At 44.4% G+C, this 19,059-nt stretch overlaps 6 protein-coding genes and 1 non-coding gene across 9 annotated transcripts; 4 read left to right on the plus strand and 3 right to left on the minus strand.

The window, feature by feature from the left end:
• Positions 1 to 35: 35 nt before the first annotated feature.
• On the plus strand, positions 36 to 2,070 carry Rep (Rab escort protein). The gene is made up of 3 exons (XM_017158406.3): positions 36 to 195; positions 259 to 1,344; positions 1,403 to 2,070. The coding sequence occupies exons 1-3, from the start codon at positions 147 to 149 to the stop codon at positions 1,801 to 1,803; spliced, it is 1,536 nt and encodes a 511-aa protein (XP_017013895.2). The 5' UTR covers positions 36 to 146; the 3' UTR covers positions 1,804 to 2,070.
• A 182-nt stretch (positions 2,071 to 2,252) lies between these two features.
• On the minus strand, positions 2,253 to 4,833 carry hpo (serine/threonine-protein kinase hippo). Its single transcript, XM_017158405.3, has 2 exons — positions 3,418 to 4,833; positions 2,253 to 3,359 (listed from the first exon to the last, which is right to left on the minus strand). Exons 1-2 carry the CDS (start codon positions 4,676 to 4,678, stop codon positions 2,650 to 2,652), a joined length of 1,971 nt encoding a protein of 656 aa, XP_017013894.2. The 5' UTR covers positions 4,679 to 4,833; the 3' UTR covers positions 2,253 to 2,649.
• Positions 4,834 to 5,425: 592 nt separating this feature from the next.
• On the plus strand, positions 5,426 to 8,809 carry LOC108068694 (parkin coregulated gene protein homolog). Of its 3 annotated transcripts, none has more exons than XM_017158420.3 (6): positions 5,426 to 5,493; positions 5,550 to 6,259; positions 6,351 to 6,529; positions 8,059 to 8,230; positions 8,334 to 8,483; positions 8,550 to 8,809. In XM_017158420.3, the coding sequence occupies exons 2-6, from the start codon at positions 5,974 to 5,976 to the stop codon at positions 8,708 to 8,710; spliced, it is 948 nt and encodes a 315-aa protein (XP_017013909.1). In that variant the 5' UTR covers positions 5,426 to 5,493; positions 5,550 to 5,973; the 3' UTR covers positions 8,711 to 8,809. The 3 variants fall into 3 exon arrangements, with proteins under 3 accessions (XP_017013909.1, XP_017013911.1, XP_070069920.1); XM_017158422.3 differs by having other exon boundaries at positions 8,334 to 8,487; positions 8,550 to 8,694; XM_070213819.1 differs by having other exon boundaries at positions 8,059 to 8,487; positions 8,550 to 8,647.
• Positions 8,796 to 9,826, minus strand: LOC108068695 (uncharacterized). Its single transcript, XM_017158423.3, has 3 exons — positions 9,435 to 9,826; positions 9,226 to 9,369; positions 8,796 to 9,158 (listed from the first exon to the last, which is right to left on the minus strand). Exons 1-3 carry the CDS (start codon positions 9,553 to 9,555, stop codon positions 9,043 to 9,045), a joined length of 381 nt encoding a protein of 126 aa, XP_017013912.2. The 5' UTR covers positions 9,556 to 9,826; the 3' UTR covers positions 8,796 to 9,042.
• Positions 9,827 to 12,505: 2,679 nt separating this feature from the next.
• On the plus strand, positions 12,506 to 13,739 carry LOC108068658 (thioredoxin-related transmembrane protein 2 homolog). The gene has a single exon (XM_017158350.3). The coding sequence runs from the start codon at positions 12,639 to 12,641 to the stop codon at positions 13,452 to 13,454; it is 816 nt and encodes a 271-aa protein (XP_017013839.2). The 5' UTR covers positions 12,506 to 12,638; the 3' UTR covers positions 13,455 to 13,739.
• Positions 13,740 to 16,140: 2,401 nt separating this feature from the next.
• On the minus strand, positions 16,141 to 16,212 carry TRNAH-GUG (transfer RNA histidin (anticodon GUG)). The gene has a single exon. It is a non-coding gene; the product is annotated as a tRNA-His (tRNA).
• Positions 16,213 to 17,986: 1,774 nt separating this feature from the next.
• Ir56b (Ionotropic receptor 56b) lies at positions 17,987 to 18,805 on the plus strand. Its single transcript, XM_017158349.3, has one exon. It carries the CDS (start codon positions 17,987 to 17,989, stop codon positions 18,803 to 18,805), a length of 819 nt encoding a protein of 272 aa, XP_017013838.3.
• The last annotated feature ends 254 nt before the right edge of the window (positions 18,806 to 19,059 follow it).

Genomic DNA, 19,059 nt, shown 5'->3' on the forward strand with positions numbered 1-19,059 from the left:
ACACTATTCGCAGCTGTTTATTGGTGACGTCATCGTTAGTTTCCCATCTCTAATCAGCTGTTTAATATATATTTGCAATAAATTCACCAAATATTTTATTTATCCCTACAAATTGTTTACCCAGCATTGAGAATAAGACTACAATCATGTCGGATGACCTGCCGGAGCAGTTTGACCTGGTGGTCATAGGCACAGGTAAGAAATCCCGTAAATACAATTTCAAACCATGGATGAGTCATTTGGGGACGCCCTTTTTAGGCTTCACCGAATCCTGCATTGCCGCTGCGGCCAGCAGGGTGGGCAAGACGGTTCTCCACCTGGACAGCAATGAGTACTACGGGGATGTGTGGAGCTCCTTCAGCATGGACGCTCTATGTGCCCGTTTCGACCAGAAGGCCGAACCCCATTCCACATTGCGAAATGCCAGCTACACCTGGCACACCAAGGAAAATGAGCCGGAAACAGGCGAATCTACTTGGAACCGGGACTCTGTGCTGGCCAAGTCGCGTCGCTTTAGCCTGGATCTCTGTCCACGCATCCTCTATGCCGCCGGGGAGCTGGTGCAGCTGCTCATCAAGTCGAACATCTGCCGCTATGCTGAATTCCGTGCCGTGGACCATGTCTGCATGCGCCACAACGGTGAGATTGTCTCCGTGCCCTGCTCCCGCAGTGATGTCTTCAACACAAAGACCCTGACCATCGTGGAGAAGCGGCTGCTGATGAAGTTCCTCACCGCCTGCAACGATTACGGCGAGGACAAGTGCAACGAGGATTCGCTACAGTTTCGGGGGCGTACTTTCCAGGAATACCTACAGGCGCAGCGGGTGACCGAGAAGATATCGTCGTGCGTGATGCAAGCCATCGCCATGTGTGGCCCCACCACCAGCTTTGAGGAGGGTATGCAGCGCACACAGCGGTTTCTGGGCAGTCTGGGTCGCTACGGCAACACACCCTTCCTGTTTCCCATGTATGGCTGCGGGGAATTGCCGCAGTGCTTCTGCCGCTTGTGCGCCGTATATGGAGGTATTTACTGCCTGAAGCGAGCTGTCGACGACATTGCCTTGGACTCCAATTCGAATGAATTCCTGCTGAGCAGCGCAGGCAAAACGCTGCGCGCAAAGAATGTGGTCTCTGCCCCCGGCTATCCACCAGTCTCGAAGGACATTGAGTTGAAGGCCCACATCTCACGTGGCCTGTTCATATCGTCCAGTCCCTTGGGCAACGAGGAACTAAACAAGGGAGGTGGCGGTGTCAATCTCCTCCGACTGCTCAATGCCGATGGATCACGCGAAGCCTTCTTAATCCAACTGTCGCACTACACTGGAGCCTGCCCCGAGGGATTATGTAAGTATCTAAAGAAAGTAATCCTAAGATATATATTTAATAGATTACTTTTATACAGACATCTTCCACCTGACCACGCCAGCTTTGAGCGAGGATCCTGCGGCCGATCTAGCTTATTTTACTAGCCAACTATTTGATCACTCAGACGCACAAATCATATTTAGCTCGTATTTCACAATTGCTGCCCTTACTAGTAAAAGTGCCGCTGCAGAGCACATTTACTACACAGATCCGCCGACCTACGAGCTGGATTACGACGCGGCCATTGCCAATGCTCGCCACATATTTGGTAAACTTTTCGCGGATGCAGACTTTTTGCCACGAGCTCCGGATCCAGAGGAGATTGTGGTGGATGGCGAAGACCCCAGTGCCTTAAACGAACATACTTTGCCCGAGGATTTGCGGGCACAGCTACACGATATGCAGCAGGCAACTCAGGAAATGGATATACAAGACTAGATAAAATGCAGAATAAAATCAAAACAGGGACTCCCTCTTGGAGTCCAAATATCTTTTGACGGGAGCAGACCTTTTTCAAGTTAAATTTCGAAACTTAATAGATCAAAGGAAAGTTTAATCGATTGTATACAATTTTTGCTTCATATATTCCTATATATTTATTATGTAAATTATTTATAATTTCTAAAAGTACTAGGTATATATATGTTTATATGTGAGTGCTTCTGTGCATTTTGCTTTGAGAAATATACTTTCGAAAAATATGCATTCCAATGCGTATAAAAATGTTTCTCCTTTATAAGTATTGCTTGACGGGTTACTGTTTTTTTCGCACGAAGACAAAAATAAGGGTTTACATAGAGATTAAGGTTAATAGTTAACAGGGAAGAACGAATAATAGTAGTCTTATAAATTAGGATAAGGCTTAGGCAGTTGACAGTGCGGGCAGCTACAATAAACGCAATATAAATTTTATTCGAAGTATCGATATTAGAAAACAGATCAATGAAAGAAGCTAAAATATACGAAACCAAACAGAAAAAGTGATGAAAACAAAGGTGGAACAAACTGAACACATGTATCCGTGCTGGAAGATTCTGCCGACGAGTCCTCTGACCACATTTCATTCCTGTTTTCACTGCATTTTACAATAAAGCTTTTGTGTTTTCATTTCTTGTGATTGGTTGTGGGCCTTTCCAAACGATTGAATTTGCTCAATATATGAATTACTTTTTTGAGGATACAGATAGTGCATCTGTAATCTGCAAATTCAACCAAATGCAGAGACCCTCGAGTGAGTTGAAATTCAATTTTCAGTTGTCATGCGAAATTGTGAGTTGCTAATACCTATATCTTAATCAGATTATTATTGATATTCTGCTGGCGTTTGCGCTTCGCATTCATGGCGTCAACAATTGGCTGCCGTTTGGCATTGTATTTCTTGTTCAGTTGCTCGATCTCCAGCTCCATTTCGTGATCGATGTTGCACAGCCGCTGGTTCAGATCGTCGAAGGTGAGGAACTTGAGGAACTCAAACTCGCCCTCCACGTAGGCGTGCGATTGCGTGTGCATATGCTGGTTCTGATATGCGGGCGGCGGTTGAGCTGGAGCCGCAGCTGCCGGTATGCCCTGCTGTCCCATTGGCGCAGCGTTGCTGAGCAGCAGATTCTGCTGATTGTTGAGCGCTATGAGCTGTTCGTTCATCAGGGGATAGGCCATGAGAACCTGCTGCTGCTGCTGATGCTGCTGCAGTCCATACTGATTGATGGCGGAGATCTGCTGGAACTGCATTTCCATGTTGTGCTCCCAGTTGTTCAAGTCGTTGGCTCCGCTGGCCAGGTGTTGCTCCTCCTGTTGCTGCTGCTGCTGTTGTTGCTGCTCGGCTGCCGCCGGGGAATACTCGGTGGCCATGGACTTCTCATCGCCACGAGCGTCGCCCGCATTTTTGCGATCGAAGTGCTCCAGGAACTGCGGTCGGTAGCGATTGCGTGGCTTCTGGTCGTCATTTCGCTTGGCTGTTGTGGAGTCGTCCGAGTCCGAGTTGATGACCATTGTGCCTGCATAACATACAATATTTAAAGTGTTTCTATAGTCCGATTAATATCGCTTTCTTACCCAAATTCGACTCCAGTTCCACCATTGTACCGCTGTCCACTGCCGGCACATCGAGGGGAGATGCTGTGGACGAGGCAGCTGCGCCGCCTGCCGTTGGACCCGCTGCCTTGGCCAGGTTCCTCAGGCCACCCGGTCCCAGTGTGCCCTCGTCCACGCCCTGCTCAGCATGCGCTATCATGGTGGCATCCGAAGCCGAGCTCTGTTGGTACTCGCCGAACTTCTCCGGCACCAGGGTGCCCGGATCCTCCATGAACGCGTTGTCCATTATGTTCGGCAGCATTCCGTTCTCCTGGGTGGCCAAGCTCTTGGCCTGGCTGCTGGCCAGCAGTCCGCCAGCGCTGCGGTTGGCCCGCTGCTGCTCGCGAATGGCGCAGGTCTCCTCCAGCATGTGCTTCAGGATCGAGCGGTGCTTGGCGTTGCGTATGAACTCGTGCTCCAGCAGCTCGGTGGCCGTGGCCCGGTCGTCCGGCTCCTTGACCAGGCACTTGCTCACAAAGTCAATGAACTCGGTGCTCCAGCGATCGGGCTCGCGGAACGAGGGTGGTGGCTTCTGGGGAATCATGAAGATGGCTCGCATGGGATGGATGTCGCCGTAGGGGGGCTTTCCCTCGGCCATTTCCAGGGCGGTGATGCCCAGCGACCAAATGTCGGCCACACAGTCGTAGCCGATCTCCTCGATCACCTCGGGCGCCATCCAGAAAGGCGTCCCAATCACCGTGTTCCGCTTGGCCATTGTGTCCGTCAGCTGGCCGGCTACCCCGAAATCGGCCAACTTGGCATAGCCCTCCGTGTTCAGCAGGATGTTGGCCGCCTTGATGTCGCGATGGATCTTGCGACGCAGGTGCAGATAGACCAGTCCCTTCAGCGTGTCCGACAGCACGGTGGCGATCTCGTCCTCCGTGAGCGTCTTCTTGCGCAGCCGCATGATGTCCGAGACGCTGCCGGCGCCGCAGTACTCCATGCAGATCCACAGGTCGTACTGCTTGAAGTAGGAGCCGTAGTAGCGCACCACATACGGCGAGTCGCACTGTTGCATAATGGATATCTCCTTGATGATCTCGTGCAGATCGGACTCCACCGGCACCAGCTTGATGGCCACGATGGAGCTGCTCTCCTTGTGGAGCGCCTTGTAGACCGACCCGTAGCTGCCCTCGCCCAGCTTGTACATGATGTCAAAGACCTTCTCCGGCGGCTGCAGCAGCGACTCCTCCGACAGCTTCTTCAGCTCGCCGTTCGAGCTGGAGGACATGTTGCCCGCCATCGGTAGATGTTTCCCCCGGTCTCCGCTGGCCCTCACTTTGCGCGAAACTATAAGATTTAGCACGAAAACACACAGATAATTGCCTATTCACAGCGACATATCACACTTTGTTCTTTATTCGCTCCCGTTTGCTGCCCAACACTGCCAGATTTTGTTTAGGCACTTTGCAACACACTAAAAAACAGGTGCGGCGTTGCCAGACGAACAGGACGGTTGGCAATTTTCGATAGGTCAGATGGCGCGCATTTAAAAAGTAGTGGGCGGGAAATATCACAATATCAGCATTGCAAAAGTAAGTAAAAGTAGCAGGTAAAAGGAAGCATTTTTTCATCATGGAGCGCACACAAACCACAAAAGATTGTATCGCCCGCATTTCCAAAATTTTAGTTTTGCAGTGGTAATTGTATTTAATTTGTTTGAACCATTTATTAAAAGGTTCTTAGCAAATAATTAAATCGGCGCTAGGTGGATGCACTCCCTTTGGCAGAGTAAAGGGTATCTGATAGTCGAAGCACTCGACTATAGTGTTCTACCTTGATAATTTTAGAATTCACAGTTTTAAATTTCAACAAGGCAACTGATAAGAAATAAGCTTTCGTTTATTGCGCAGAACCTAAATTAAGCCTTACATACCCTAATCTATTTTAATAATAAGCACTAGAAAGGAATTACATAAATTAGATCACGATTTTAAATATTTTCAAGTAGGTAATCTTTTGTAGTTTCTGAAATTTCAGAGTGACAGACAGACGGACAGACTACTGTTAGAACAAAAGTACTCAGAACATTAAATATAAATCTTTTAAAGATCAGCGGTAGGTTTTTTGAGATTGACACATCAATTTGTCGTTACTAATCTACAGGCTTCAAGGAACCCTGATTCACAGAGTGCCTATGGGTTTGCTGACCTGAAACGCTTTGTAAACGTTCTTTAGAAATCAATGGACTCCCGGAGATTATGAATTTGTACACAGAGCAGACTAATGATAATAGAAACAATGAGAGCAACATAACTGGCGCCTTGAAGGCTAACCGGCTTGCCATTATAATAAATGCGACTGGAAGAGAGCACCGCAACCGAAACCAAAACCGAGTAAGCGGCATAAGCTGTAGCTGTTGGCTTATCGGTCACTAAGCCGCCCTAGCAACGTGCTCCATAGAAACGCCACGACACGACACCCACCAACAGCAAAAGCGACAGCAACGCCAACACCAAAGGATTGCTAGGCTAGAAAATTCCTTCGCTCGGCAGTTCGCTGTTTACACTACGTGGCTGCACATCGTCGTACTCCGGAATGGCCATGGCCCAAACGGCACGCACCGCCACGGGAAGGCGTCCGACGACGCACGACTTTCACACTCCGGCCATCTCGCTGAAGCAGGTCCGCTCCAAGTCCGCCAATCCCGCTCAACTGCGTCCACTAAGCGGCATCCACGGAGCGGCCGTTTCCTCGCGCCCACGCTACGTGCCGCCCTTCTCCATCCAGTCGCAGCAGAAGAACACCGTTGTCATCGACGGACCCATTTATGAGTCCGCCCCCAAGACAGCCAGTGCCAGGGCGCGGGTCCCCAACCCGAAAAGTGCGTTTCTTTGTTTGTTTGTTTGATTGCCTTAGTTCGCTATTTGTTTTCCTAATGATTTCCTTTCCCATTTGCTTATTCTGATTTTTAGTTCTGAGGCGGCAGCAAAAGTCCATGTCCACCTTCAATTTGGGCCTGGGACTCAATGGACCTGCCGCAGGAGGGGCTAATGATCCCGGGCGAGGAACCCTGTTTCGGATGTACTTCGACCGCGGCGACCTGCCCATCAAGATGGAGTACCTCTGCGGGGGCGATAAAATTGGATGGACGGTGAGTAAGGCCTAATTTGTTATTCATACATCATTTATTAGGGTGTAGCTCATTTATAACGCTCGATGTTTCTAACCATTACCACAATATTCTGTTAGCTATAGAACTGAATTTGCTTTCACACAAAGAACTTTATTAGCTATGTATTTTTAACTAATTGTTCAAAAAAACCATAATGAAAGTTAAAGTTCATAAGATTTTGAGAAGATTGTAGGATACATAGAACATTTAAGAAAGTCTTAAAAGATTGTTATATATCTTGTATAATATACAATGTATATCTTACTACGTCTCCCTCACAATCGAGTTTAAGGCTTTAAAGTCAGCTTAATATGTTTTTATTTTTGGAACAATGATATTCTCCTACTAGAATTTTCCATGTGTCAGTTGGTATTCGCAATCAGCGAACTTAAACTACATCTATTCCAATGTAAGTCAATGTAAATCAAAACAGATTGCAGGACTGTCACTAAAAGGGGTAACCTTACTGCTCAGTGACCTATAGGCAGGGCCCATATTTGAGTTTCGCTCGAATTTCGTACACCTGCGTGTCCAATTATTTCAAGTGTTGGAGCTAAAGGCAAAAACGAGCAAATAATATGCCATTGTCTATTTCCGGAGTTAGTAGAGCACCGGTGACGGGCAAGCGATTTCGGGCGGAATGCGACTGCTGACATTCAAAACGTCGCACCGTCCAACTGTCAGTCAGTTTTTCAGAACCCCACTGCAAGCGGAAAGTTACAGGATCCACCCACCTCATATGTGTGACCCTTCTAGCTAGTTCAATGTCACAGACCTTGGGTGGGATTTTCATTTTTTACGGAGCCCACATATGCGGCGAATGTCTTTTAAGCGGTGCGTTTGTTTATCTAGGCCGAAATGCCGCCGTGACAGCTCGTGTGCATTCGAGTGATATGTGAGTGACACTACTTCATTTGCGTCACTGGGTCGAAGGTCGAAGTCGGGGAACCCCATATGTGAGGCTCACGCAGCTGCGATGCCAGCGACGTCGCCGTTGACTTAATTATAAATTCTTTTTTAAGTGAATAAAGGATAAGTCTTTACGACTTCTTGGCCACAAATAAATAATAACGAAGGCTATTTGTCCTACTGACCCGCATTTACATACTACCGACCTATGTGATCTTAATAAAGGATAGATACAGAGCTGATTTTCCTGATAATAGGACACGTGACTAATTAAAATCACCTGAGTCATTAATTTGTGCTGACTCGACTTTTAAACGACGACATTTTCCTAAAACAGATTAGTCTAGACCTATACTAAAAAATCAGAAAGCACAGGTACAGGTACATATTCAAATTTTTCGCTTTGTTCTAAAAATTTTCCATTGACAACGTAAACAAACAAAGAGCATCTTAATGGAAATCAGCTAGGGCCTAACCGGCATGGCGTGCAAATGTACACTTGCAAAACTTGCGCCACCGCCAGTACACGAACCCATTTCGAATTCGGAGCGCTCTATTCACCTTTGACCCCCAATTCATTTCCATTTCTCCTTTTACAGGTGGACATTGAAAAGCTGGACTACAGCCTCTATCTGCCGCTCTTTTTCGACGGACTGGCGGAGACCAAGCATCCATACAAGACGTATGCCCGCCAAGGGGTCACGGATTTGCTGCTGGCCGGGGGCGAGAAGATACACCCGGTGATACCGCAATTAATATTGCCGCTAAAGAGTGAGTACCAGGGACTCGGCTGGCACGCAAATGCCTCGAACTTTTTCGGTCTAATTGGCACCTTGCGAATCCGAATTCAAATCCGAATCCGCCCCCGTTTCAGACGCATTGAGCACACGAAACCTGGAGGTAATGTGCACGACATTGAAGATAATCCAACAGCTGGTCATGTCCTCGGATTTGGTGGGACCCGCCCTGGTGCCTTTCTACAGGCAGTTGTTGCCCATGTTCAATGCCTTTAAGGTGAAAAACTGTAGGTATTGCATTAAAATTCAGTTGTTTTTAGTTTTTAATGGGAACTTCTTTGCGTAACCCAAAGTAAACTGCGGCGATGAAATCGACTATGCCCAAAAGAACAACCTCAATCTGGGGGACCTCATCGATGAGACGTTGCAAGTGCTGGAACTGCACGGCGGCGAGGATGCCTTCATCAATATCAAGTACATGGTTCCGACCTACGAGTCCTGCTATTTAAATTAAATTACGCTTTATGGTTTTGTCCCTTTACATACAATATCATAAGTATTTATTGAAATTTACAAAACATTACAGAATTAAATAGATATTTGTTACTAAAGATTGTCAAGTGTTTTAATTGATAAGTTGAAAGTATATGGTCTACATAAAATATCATAGGTATTTATGGACAATTACAAACAATTAATTGATTATTTGAGATTATAGAGTATGAGATTATAGTTTTAGGGGAATATATATAATAAGAGTTGAGCCAACATCCTGGTGGGGATGCTGGCGGAGTTGGGGCACGACAGCTGGACCTGGAGGAAGCCATCGGGCCCACCTTTAGGTCTTCACTTGGTGGGGGCGTACTCGTTCTTCTTCACATTATGGGGGGAATAGCGATTGTACAATCCCCAGATGGAGTTCATTAGCTTGTCGTTGTATTTGTTTGGCGAGTACTCGCGCTCTGGAAATAAGGAGACGACGATGAGTAAACGATCCATTGACCCAGTGAATTCAGATCAAGTACTTACGGGTTAGACCGTTGCCGTTGTCAACGGAACCCTTATCGGAAGCAGCGGACCTCAGACGGGCGACAATCAGCTCCCGTTCGTTGAATTGCTCGCGGATCTTGCAGGCAGCGAATGCACCTTGGGGAATGGCGGCCATCTTAGCAACTGCAGGTGGTCAATAACATGATTAGTTAGTCATCCGTACTCCAAACTATATCATCACTACTTACCACTTAGGGAAATGGCGCTCAGAAAGGAGAAAAAGTCAAAGTTTCTTAGGGAGCTTCGGTTCCAGCACTCTGCGAAATGCTGATCGAGGTTGATGATTTTTCCGCTCTGCTGCAGCAGCATTCAAAGGCCAAACTCAAAGTCCGCAACAAATGGGGGCTTGGGGAATATTTCGCAAAGATCGAAATATGTCCCAGAATGTTTTTTTTGGTTTAACTAATTTAAGCTAGGTTGAGCCAATTAGAAGGGGTTGCTTATTTATTTTGCACAATAGACCGGGAGGCATTTAATGCCAATCGTTTTTTGCTCGGATTTGCTCGATGTTTCTGCGAAAGATGTCTCTGGTACTCGGAGATGGAACACTCAGCACAAGGGTTCGGAACTGAACTGAAGCTCCCGCCTGGGAGAGTTTGCAATTTATAGACCGCGTGTTCGGATCGGGGCTTCGGGGCGATAAGCAGGGGACAGGAGATCAGGCTGCCTTGATAGCGCGATAATGGAGCCGGCAATTGATCGCCATTTTGTTCCACTTATCAGCTGCAGTTGTCGTTGTTTTGGTTTCGGTCTTATAAGTACTGTATACAGAGGCCTATTTGTTTCCAAGCTCTACGGGAAGTTTCGATGGGCTGGGAAGCAGATGTAAGTACCTGATATTGGGGGCAGCTGTTTAGCGACATCTCTGAGCATCACAGCCCTGTATCTCTAGACAAATTTCGCTAAGCAAGATTAAGGGTTCTGGTTCCCATCTCTGTTGTCCCTGTACTCAAATGGCCAGTAATCTTTCGAGGCTGTATTGCAAACCAGATTATTCCGACTGTCCACACATTTAAGCATACAGTCAGAGGCATTTGTTATTATAATAAAATTAAAACCTGACCTAAGTGCACGTTGTTTATTAAAATTTTCAATTAATTTTTGTTTATAATATTTTTATGTAGACGCTGTTGGTGGTTCTGCACCTTACAATTAGGTGATTAGTCATAATATTTCATTTTCTTGGTTTTCGATTACCTTGAAAAGCAAACAAATAGTTAGGAATAAGAAATATTTTATTTAAAATAATTTGTTTTAATATTTAGTGTATTTTGTTTTCATAATTCTTTTTGTATTACCTACTCTTTTCAAAAGTTTTTGGTTTTAAATGTGGCTGTAAATGTTGTACGTTTAAGAATAATAAAATAAATTTAACTATAGTTAAATCAGTATATCAGTATACTGATCCATAATCCGTTAAGAATTGTTAACAAATTGTTTTTTCAAGTGTGTTGAACACAATATATGCATCAATAAGTAATTGTTATAAAACAAAGAAAGGCCCACTAGCGAAACCAGTAAATAGGTGGGTGATCGATCCGATGGGGATCATGGGGATGACCCTCGTAAAACGGTCTCAATAATACGATTAAAAATAAATCGTTTAATCCAGTGACGCGCAAAGTGTTTACTACAAAAAAATTAATCTTTGCACAATGCCAGGAGCCAGTCACGGTGGCGATAATGCTGTCAGTGCTCTATGAAGTAGGTACAAAATTCTCACAGTATGCACACTAGGGTGGACTTTTTTAAGGTCAACTGAGCTCAGCATCTTAAATGGTAGGTTTCTGTGTCCAATAAATTTATGCGAGAACATAAAAATTTTATTTCATCGTTTAGGCGGTGCGCAATGGCCCTAAAGTTTCGCTAAAAATTAAGTGTAAAACTAGGAATGTATCCCATTCCATTTCTTGTCAGATTTAATATTTTTCTTCTTTCTTTAACATGTCAGCTTTTTGGTTTCGCTCGAATAAAAGAGTCAAGTGGGAATTTATTTCATGAGTATTAACAGTTGGACGTAGCCTAGCCTGTAGAGCTTCTGTCTCCGAACAAAAAGGACCAAGTTCGATCGCCGACTTACCATTTTTTTTTTGTGACTCACAATAAAATAGAGATTCTATTTTACAATTTTTAAGATTTACTATTACCTTTGCGTTCGCCAATAAAAATTTTCGTTAAGAAAAATGTCAAAGATATTGACTATTATTTTTGAGGGACCGTAATAGTTATAAGTTAAAAGCTAAAAGTCATTGATTATTCGTTATTATTCTTATTTTTAAATTGTAATTGTCTCCCAACGATATGCATTTTATCACCGACTTCATCACTTGTTAAATAGCTCGGGAAAGTGATCAAGATATTTTTTAAAATACTGTCAAAGTATAAAATCAAGTCTACGGCATCAAGATGAATCTGAAAAATGCGTAATAAACTTTAAAGCCGTTGCGCACCGATTAAAACTAATTATTTTTTACTTTTTCTTTCTTTTATTGATTAAGGATACAAAAAGGGCATATATGAAGGGGTGAGAGCATGGCCTTAGAAATTTCATACAAAATAAGTCCACCCTAATGCACACAGTTTCAAACACATTTAATTTATGAACTACAAAAAAGGAACAAAAATGGGCCCGAAATAAGTTGGATGATAATGAGAGTGATGGCAGCCACGAGCGTCTGAGATCACGTAGAGCCACGGTTTTTCACAGATTATAATTTCGCGTGTGTACCGATAACGAAGATTCTCGATGTCTTTTTACCTTTTTTGGCGTTGGCCTTTTTGGCGTAGTTCAACAATCCGTCAATGACTTTTGAAAAATGCTGATGTAACATTATCAGCCCACAAAACGATGCACTTATCTTTTTTTTTTGGCTCTTTTGGGCAAACAAATAGGGCTTGTTCCGGGTTTCGCTTTTGAATATTTTACTCGGTTTTTGGTTTTGTGGTTTCTAAACACGTTGGACTCTCTAAAAATGAAATTAAGAAAGGTCTAGCGGGCGTTACTCCCCAGGTATATTGAGAATTATTGAAATCTTCAGATTTTTTGTTGATTAGAAATATATTGTATTTTAATTAAAGTGAAAAAAGAGGGGAAAAAAAATTTTAAAATCAATCACGTACAAATTTCTCTTAACTAAAAAAAAACTCCTGATAAGGACACTTTTTGAATTTAGAAAGCCGCCAAATGGCTTTGCACCCTTTGCAACACTGGTCGTGTCACTTTTTTCGCCACCATGTGGCAACGCCATTGCAAAACACCGAGGCTGCACATTTCTAGTCAACGGCGAGGCTAAAATTAACAATTGGCTGTCAAAAGCAAGAAAAGAAAAACTCGGGAAATTGTTAATTAAAATCGTGACCCACATTAGCGCACTCAGCCCCCAGACTCAGCGATGACGTGGAAGAAGCAGCTGGCGCTGCTGGCCAAGCCCTACTACTGGGTGAACATCCTGCTGGCCATCTCGTACCTGCTGGCCAAGAAGACGCAGTTCATCTGCACCCGCCTCTTCAATCTCGTCGGCGAGGACGAGGCGTGCGACTTGGACAGTCGCGAGGTGGAGATACTGTTCTTCCTGCTGATCGTGGTGATGATACGGTCGCGCAAAACGGGCAGCGTCACCATGATCAACTACTTGGCCTCGTCGTTCCTCTACACCAAGGTGGCCAATTCCATTTTGTGGGCCTACGCGGACTTCCGCTACGGGCTGGGCTTCCTGCTGCTGTGCGTACTGGTGGGCATGGTGCTGCCCGAGCCCTCGTACCGCGGCCCCGAGCACATCACCTACTTCCGCAACGCACAGGTCTTCGAGGAGGAGTTGGTGCGGGACAAGCGCACCACCTGGCTGATCTGCTTCTACACGGTGTGGAATCCCAGCTGCGTGAACTTTGCCCCGGTCTTTGCCGAGCTCTCCGCGGAGTACAACACGGACCACCTGAAGTTCGGCAAGATTGACATTGGACGCTTTCCGGACGTGGCCCAGAAGTACCGCATTTCGGATAGCAGCTTCTCCCGCCAGTTGCCCACTGTGATCCTGTTCCAGCAGGGCAAGGAGACGGACCGCAGGCCCTGCGTCGACGCCAAGGGCAAGCTGCAGAAGTTCTTCTTCTCCAGCGACAATGTGCGAGCCACCTTCGGTCTTAACCAGCTGTACAAGGAGGCTGTGGAGCGACTGCCCGTTGCGCCCAAGGAGACCAAGAAGGTCCAGTAGGCTCAGTGGCCCAATGCTATCTCATTTCTGCGTGCACGTGCTAATATCTGTTATTCGTTTAGTTCTTAGTTTATTTTAACTTATTGAGGCGCGGCAGCGACCTCGACTGCCACCGCCGGAGACACGTACAATTGCACTAATAATTGCATCCAATTCTAAACTCAAACGTGCCTCGTCGCGTTGCCATTGTATAAATTATTTGTGCGGTCTTGCATTTGCCTATTTAATTTGTAGCTAATCATCCAGGTACCAAATATATTTAAAAGTATGAAATGAGTCAACGAAGTTACAGCTTGTTATTATTCCCCCGAGGCGATTGCTATTTTATTCAATTAGCAGCGCTCAAACGATAATTTCCGGTGCTTGTTTAAGAACAAGTTGACATTAAGATGGAAATTGAAAGAAAACTGTGTACGAGTCAAAGACAAAATATTACTTTTTTTGTAATTAAATTCAGAGTAGTTTTTTCTTTCGGGCCTTTCATAAAAATATCAACTTAAATTGTTTAAAAATTCAAAAACATTGCACATTTTAATGACATATTTATCGTATTTTTTATATCTTTTGACTTGCCCTTTAAAACAAGAAACCCACGAGAAGGGCAATTGTTTGGGACAACATGACGTGAAAACCTATCCTCCCCGGTCTATGAAATATAAAACGGAATGGGCCTGTGCCCGTTGTTACTGCGAATGTGTTAAGGAAAATTGTATAACAATGGAAACGGCACAACAAAAATGTTTCCGGCGTGTTGCGTTTGGAAATGGGCGGCAGACATCGGCCATATAGACAGGCCATATGTATATGGATGTGGGGACTCACCCGGCCAGACGCAGAACGAAATAAACGCAAATCCCTTTTATCCATTCAATATGCATACATACTCATAGCGAAACGAATATAAATGCATAAATACAGGCGACTGCACACCACCCATCCACCCTCAACCACCCAAACACCCACAACCACTCCACAGATGGAGCAAGGCTTTTGTGGTTAATATTTGTGTTTTTACTTTATTTTCAATGAAACGGCATGGAAATGGCCATTGCATTGTACGTGTATTGTATTGTGTATGGTAAATAATACGATTGTCTCACATGGCCGTTTTATTTGCGGAAAATTTAAATTCCCATTGGATGTGGGACAAGATTCTTGCCGTGCTGAAGCAATTATGGGTCCGTCTGTTCCGGCGTTTGATCAAGGCTCCGCCGTATCAGCTGTCGGGACCCCCTGAACCCCATCACCCACTCCAGTAATGGCATCCGAGCACTGTCACCCGCTTCTCACGGCGAAAATCCAATAAGCACTTGCTCCGCAGCGACAACAAAACGCATTGTTGTCGCTATTTTCACGTTGATTTCCCTCATTGCTATCGCCAAACCAGTGCTGGCCACATTCAATTGATTTTGAGTGATTTTTTGGCCGATACCCTGTAGTTGCAGTTGTAGGATGGTATTAAAATGAGGGTGGAAATTACACATAAAATTGGTAAAAAATTAAGAAACGAAATTTGTATTGTCTGTCGTTTTAATAAAATGTCGTAACGGTGGAAACTAAAAAAAATTATTACCTACTAGCTCAATATTGTTTTTCTTTTCCTATTATTAGAGGAGTTTTGATTTCAGTGCTCAAAATTTTAAAACAGTTATTTTTTTTGTATATATAAATTGACGATATAAGATACAATTTAAATAAATATTTTAAATTAAATATACAACAATGTTAAAGAAACATAATTTTTGACAAATAACTCCAAAGGTTGCCCCAATGATTAATTAATTTTCCTTCAATCAAAAGGGTATTCAGAGTCCTAGGCTATATTGCTGTCCAACCTTACGTCTGCTTCGTTTCGGTGCCCGTATTTTTTATTGCGTTTTTATGTCAACACCAGCTGCCAGCGTCTTAATATCGTTCGGTCGAAGTGCTGGATTGGGTTTTGTGTATTTCTGTCAATTGCTCACAATTAAATTAAAATTCAAGTCAAAGCCAGCCGCTGCTGAACTCGCAACCAAAGCCACCAGGCAGGACAATTGGAACCAAGCTCAGGTGCTCTCTTTACTATTAAACCTGTGGTTTCTTACAAAGAGATTAAATAAATCAATTTCGTTTGAGATACCCTTGAAGGAATTATTGCCAAAGAGGCAATATCTTTTTCTTAATTGGTGGAAATATTTATTTATATTGTATTTCGTTTTTAAGACGATTTCAGTGGTAGATGTTTGTTTTTTTTTTAATGCACATAAAACTATTTAGATAATAAATTTAACAAAGCTTCACCTTAATCTTCTTCAATAAATAAAAGGACACTGACTTCTTTTGTTAAATTTATAAGCCTACAAAAATGCAATACTTTAATGCTTTAATATTCAAGCCAAGATACTTTACTTATACAGAGAACATAATACATTTTTCTTCAAAAGATGGCCTTGTGCGGAGATAAATATGTTATTCCTATTATATAAATGTTACTTAGTTGTAGAAGCAATAAAATTATCCAATAAAAATATATTCTAAAATTTGAAAAAACCATAAAAAAACTGTGGCTGCCAAATGGAGTGATCCGCAATATTTTCCAAATGCCAACGCATAAAAGAAAACGATGGCGAAAGTTTCAAAACGATATTTTGCAAGTACGTGTAGAAAAAAAAATGATCCTTCTCCGTGACAATGCATATCGCAGCATTGCCGTGACCAGGATTCGAACCTGGGTTACCACGGCCACAACGTGGGGTCCTAACCACTAGACGATCACGGCTATGAAGGCACATGAATCACCGACCGCCAATCGCGTACATAAGCAGCGCATATAGCTAAAGCGATTTGCCTGCATTTCTTTGCTCTAAAACAACTCGTTTGTGGAGCAATGGAGCAACTACCGCCTCTAATCGCAGCAATAGCAGCACCAACAACAACCAGTGAAAGTCTAAAGCACTCGAGCAGGCCAGGCAAACCCACAAAACCGACAAACCGTCAGCCGATAAACAAGATTTTGGCTCATAAATTAATTTGAATTTGCTAAGCCAGCAGAAGTGGGGTAGTTTGGGGGGTTGGAAAGTGGGCGTGGTGCTGGGCTTAGCGTTTCGATTCGATGCGGTTTGCTATCAGCTTCGTTTTTGTGTTCTCAGGGTCGGAATACGGGTGGTCGGTGGTTGCGAAAGAAAAAGTTCCAAAAATAAATCACATATGAATAAATTTAGAACGCTGCGACCCTGAAGCAATGGATTTATTTGAATTTACCTACATATTTTATGGAAAGTGAAAATATTTGATATTCAAGTTATCAGGGTTAATAAATACAGTTTTAAACAATCGACCCATTGCGACTTTTTTGTTGGATTAAATAAATGTTTCCACAGGACTTTAAAAATGTAAACAATTGTTTACTATATTGCAATAAATACACAAATGTTAAATCTAATTGCCATTGAAAGATTTTAATCTTATAATTGTAGGTCATATTCCAATTTAATTTTTATTACACTTAATTCCTGTACTAAGAGTTATTATAAAAAAAATCTCTATTGTCAATTAAATATGAGGCAGAACAGATTGCAGATGATTAAAAAAGCGATATATGTACTTATTTTAAATAGTTTATAGAAGGTTCTTTCATTTATTTCGATGTTCATGAAAATGTTTACGAATTATTGCACTTATTCATCCATAACGGGATTAATACTTCATTGGTCCCCTGCGCTTCAATTAATAAATATAAAGGTCAGCCTTTTCGTTGGCAACATCAATATATCCTCCACATTCACTGAACTTTTGCCTTTACGACCCCATGAACAGGTTTCGATTGCTAGCAACCAAAACTCTCCAATCCGAACTTGTACAATCCAGTTTCATTTAATTTTGCGTTTAACGATTTTGTAATTACCCTTAAGTGCAATATTATTTCAATGGCAGTTTTGTTTTTATTCTGGCCCACTTGTAAAAACACACAGGTGGCCGTGGGCTTCGCTTATGGATGTGTATGTGAAAATCGTCGTCGTTTTGTCCGGGCGAAACCCTAAAAAATTGAAAAGTATTTACATGAAAGCTGCCAATTCAAATATGTACTCCCACACTGCCGTGAAGTCCTCATGGGATTTTTTTGTGAATTTTGTGGCCTGTTTTTTGAATATGAAAAAAACTGGACTCTTTTTGTGAGCTGTGAAAGTACTTGCGCTCCAATAACTACACAAAGGTACAGATGCATGTAGGTTGGTCGGACAAAGTCCGGTCTGCATTCGCAAAAATATTTTTGATAAGTGGCATATAACATTCTACGGTGTCCCCCTCATCGATGTGTTAGTTATACGGCTCTACAATCTAGACGATAATCGGCAGGACACAAAAACGTGCCATTAAACGGCAGATCTTTGAACTTTGCAGCGAAATAAACCGGATTTGCTATACTAGATACTGCCATGGGTGCCAGTCAGTCTGCCAGGGTCGGTTTTTTGCGTGTGGCATCGATAATGGTGTCCGCTATATAAAAACAGAGCCAGGAATCGGCCACGCCAATCTGAATAGTCGGCCCGAATATGCTGGTCGACACGGACTTGGCGGGTGGTGTGATCCGCTCGCCTTATAGTTTTGACATTCCCCACGCCTTCATTTTCAACGAGTCCGAGTTCCAGAAGCCCATCTTCTGCGGACCCTACATGGAGATAGTAAAGCACTTCGCCGAGGCGTACCACTACCGGCTGCTCCTCGATCCCGTCGAGAGTCTGCCCAAAAAGTCGGTGGTGGAGCAGGACATTGTCACCGGGTTGTACAACCTCTCGCTGCACGGCGTTACGATGCGACCCGACAAGATCGGTGAGTTTACCAAGGATACGCGGCACAGTTATCCGCTGGAGATGATGACGAACTGCGTGATGGTGCCACTGGCGCCCGAACTGCCCAAGTGGATGTACATGGTGTGGCCGCTGGGCAGATACATTTGGACGTGCCTCTTCGTCGGCACCTTCTACGTGGCCCTCCTGCTGAGGTACGTGCACTGGCGGGAGCCTGGGAATGCCACCCGCTCCTACACGCGGAACGTGCTCCATGCGATGGCCCTGCTGATGTTCAGCCCCAACATGAACATGACCGTTAAGCTGAAGCACGCCTCCTCGCTGCGTGTCATCGTCTTCTACACGCTCCTCTTCGTCCTGGGCTTCATCCTGACCAACTACCATCTCAGCCACATGACGGCCTTCGACATGAAGCCGGTGTTCCTGCGACCCATTGACACCTGGTCGGACCTCATCCACTCGCGTCTCCGCATCGTCATCCACGACTCGCTGCTGGAGGAGTTGCGCTTTCTGCCGGTGGTGAACACGACCTCGCTGGATCCGCAGTTCGACGCACGCAGCTGACAGGACTACCAGGCCCTGCTGGCCAGTCCCTCGCGCTCCTTCGCCTATGTGGTCACCCAGGACGCCTGGCTGTTCTTCAACCGGCAGCAGCGAGTGCTCATCCAGCCGTACTTCCACCTGTCCAAGGTGTGTTTCGGTGGCCTGTTCAACGCCCTGCCAATAAGCTCGAGTGCCAGCTTCGGGGACGCTCTGGACCACTTCATCCTGAACGTTTGGCAGGCGGGACTGTGGAACTACTGGGAGGAAATCGCCTT

This window comes from Drosophila takahashii, chromosome 2R (assembly GCF_030179915.1).
Source record: "Drosophila takahashii strain IR98-3 E-12201 chromosome 2R, DtakHiC1v2, whole genome shotgun sequence".
In the NCBI taxonomy this organism is placed as follows: domain Eukaryota; kingdom Metazoa; phylum Arthropoda; class Insecta; order Diptera; family Drosophilidae; genus Drosophila; species Drosophila takahashii.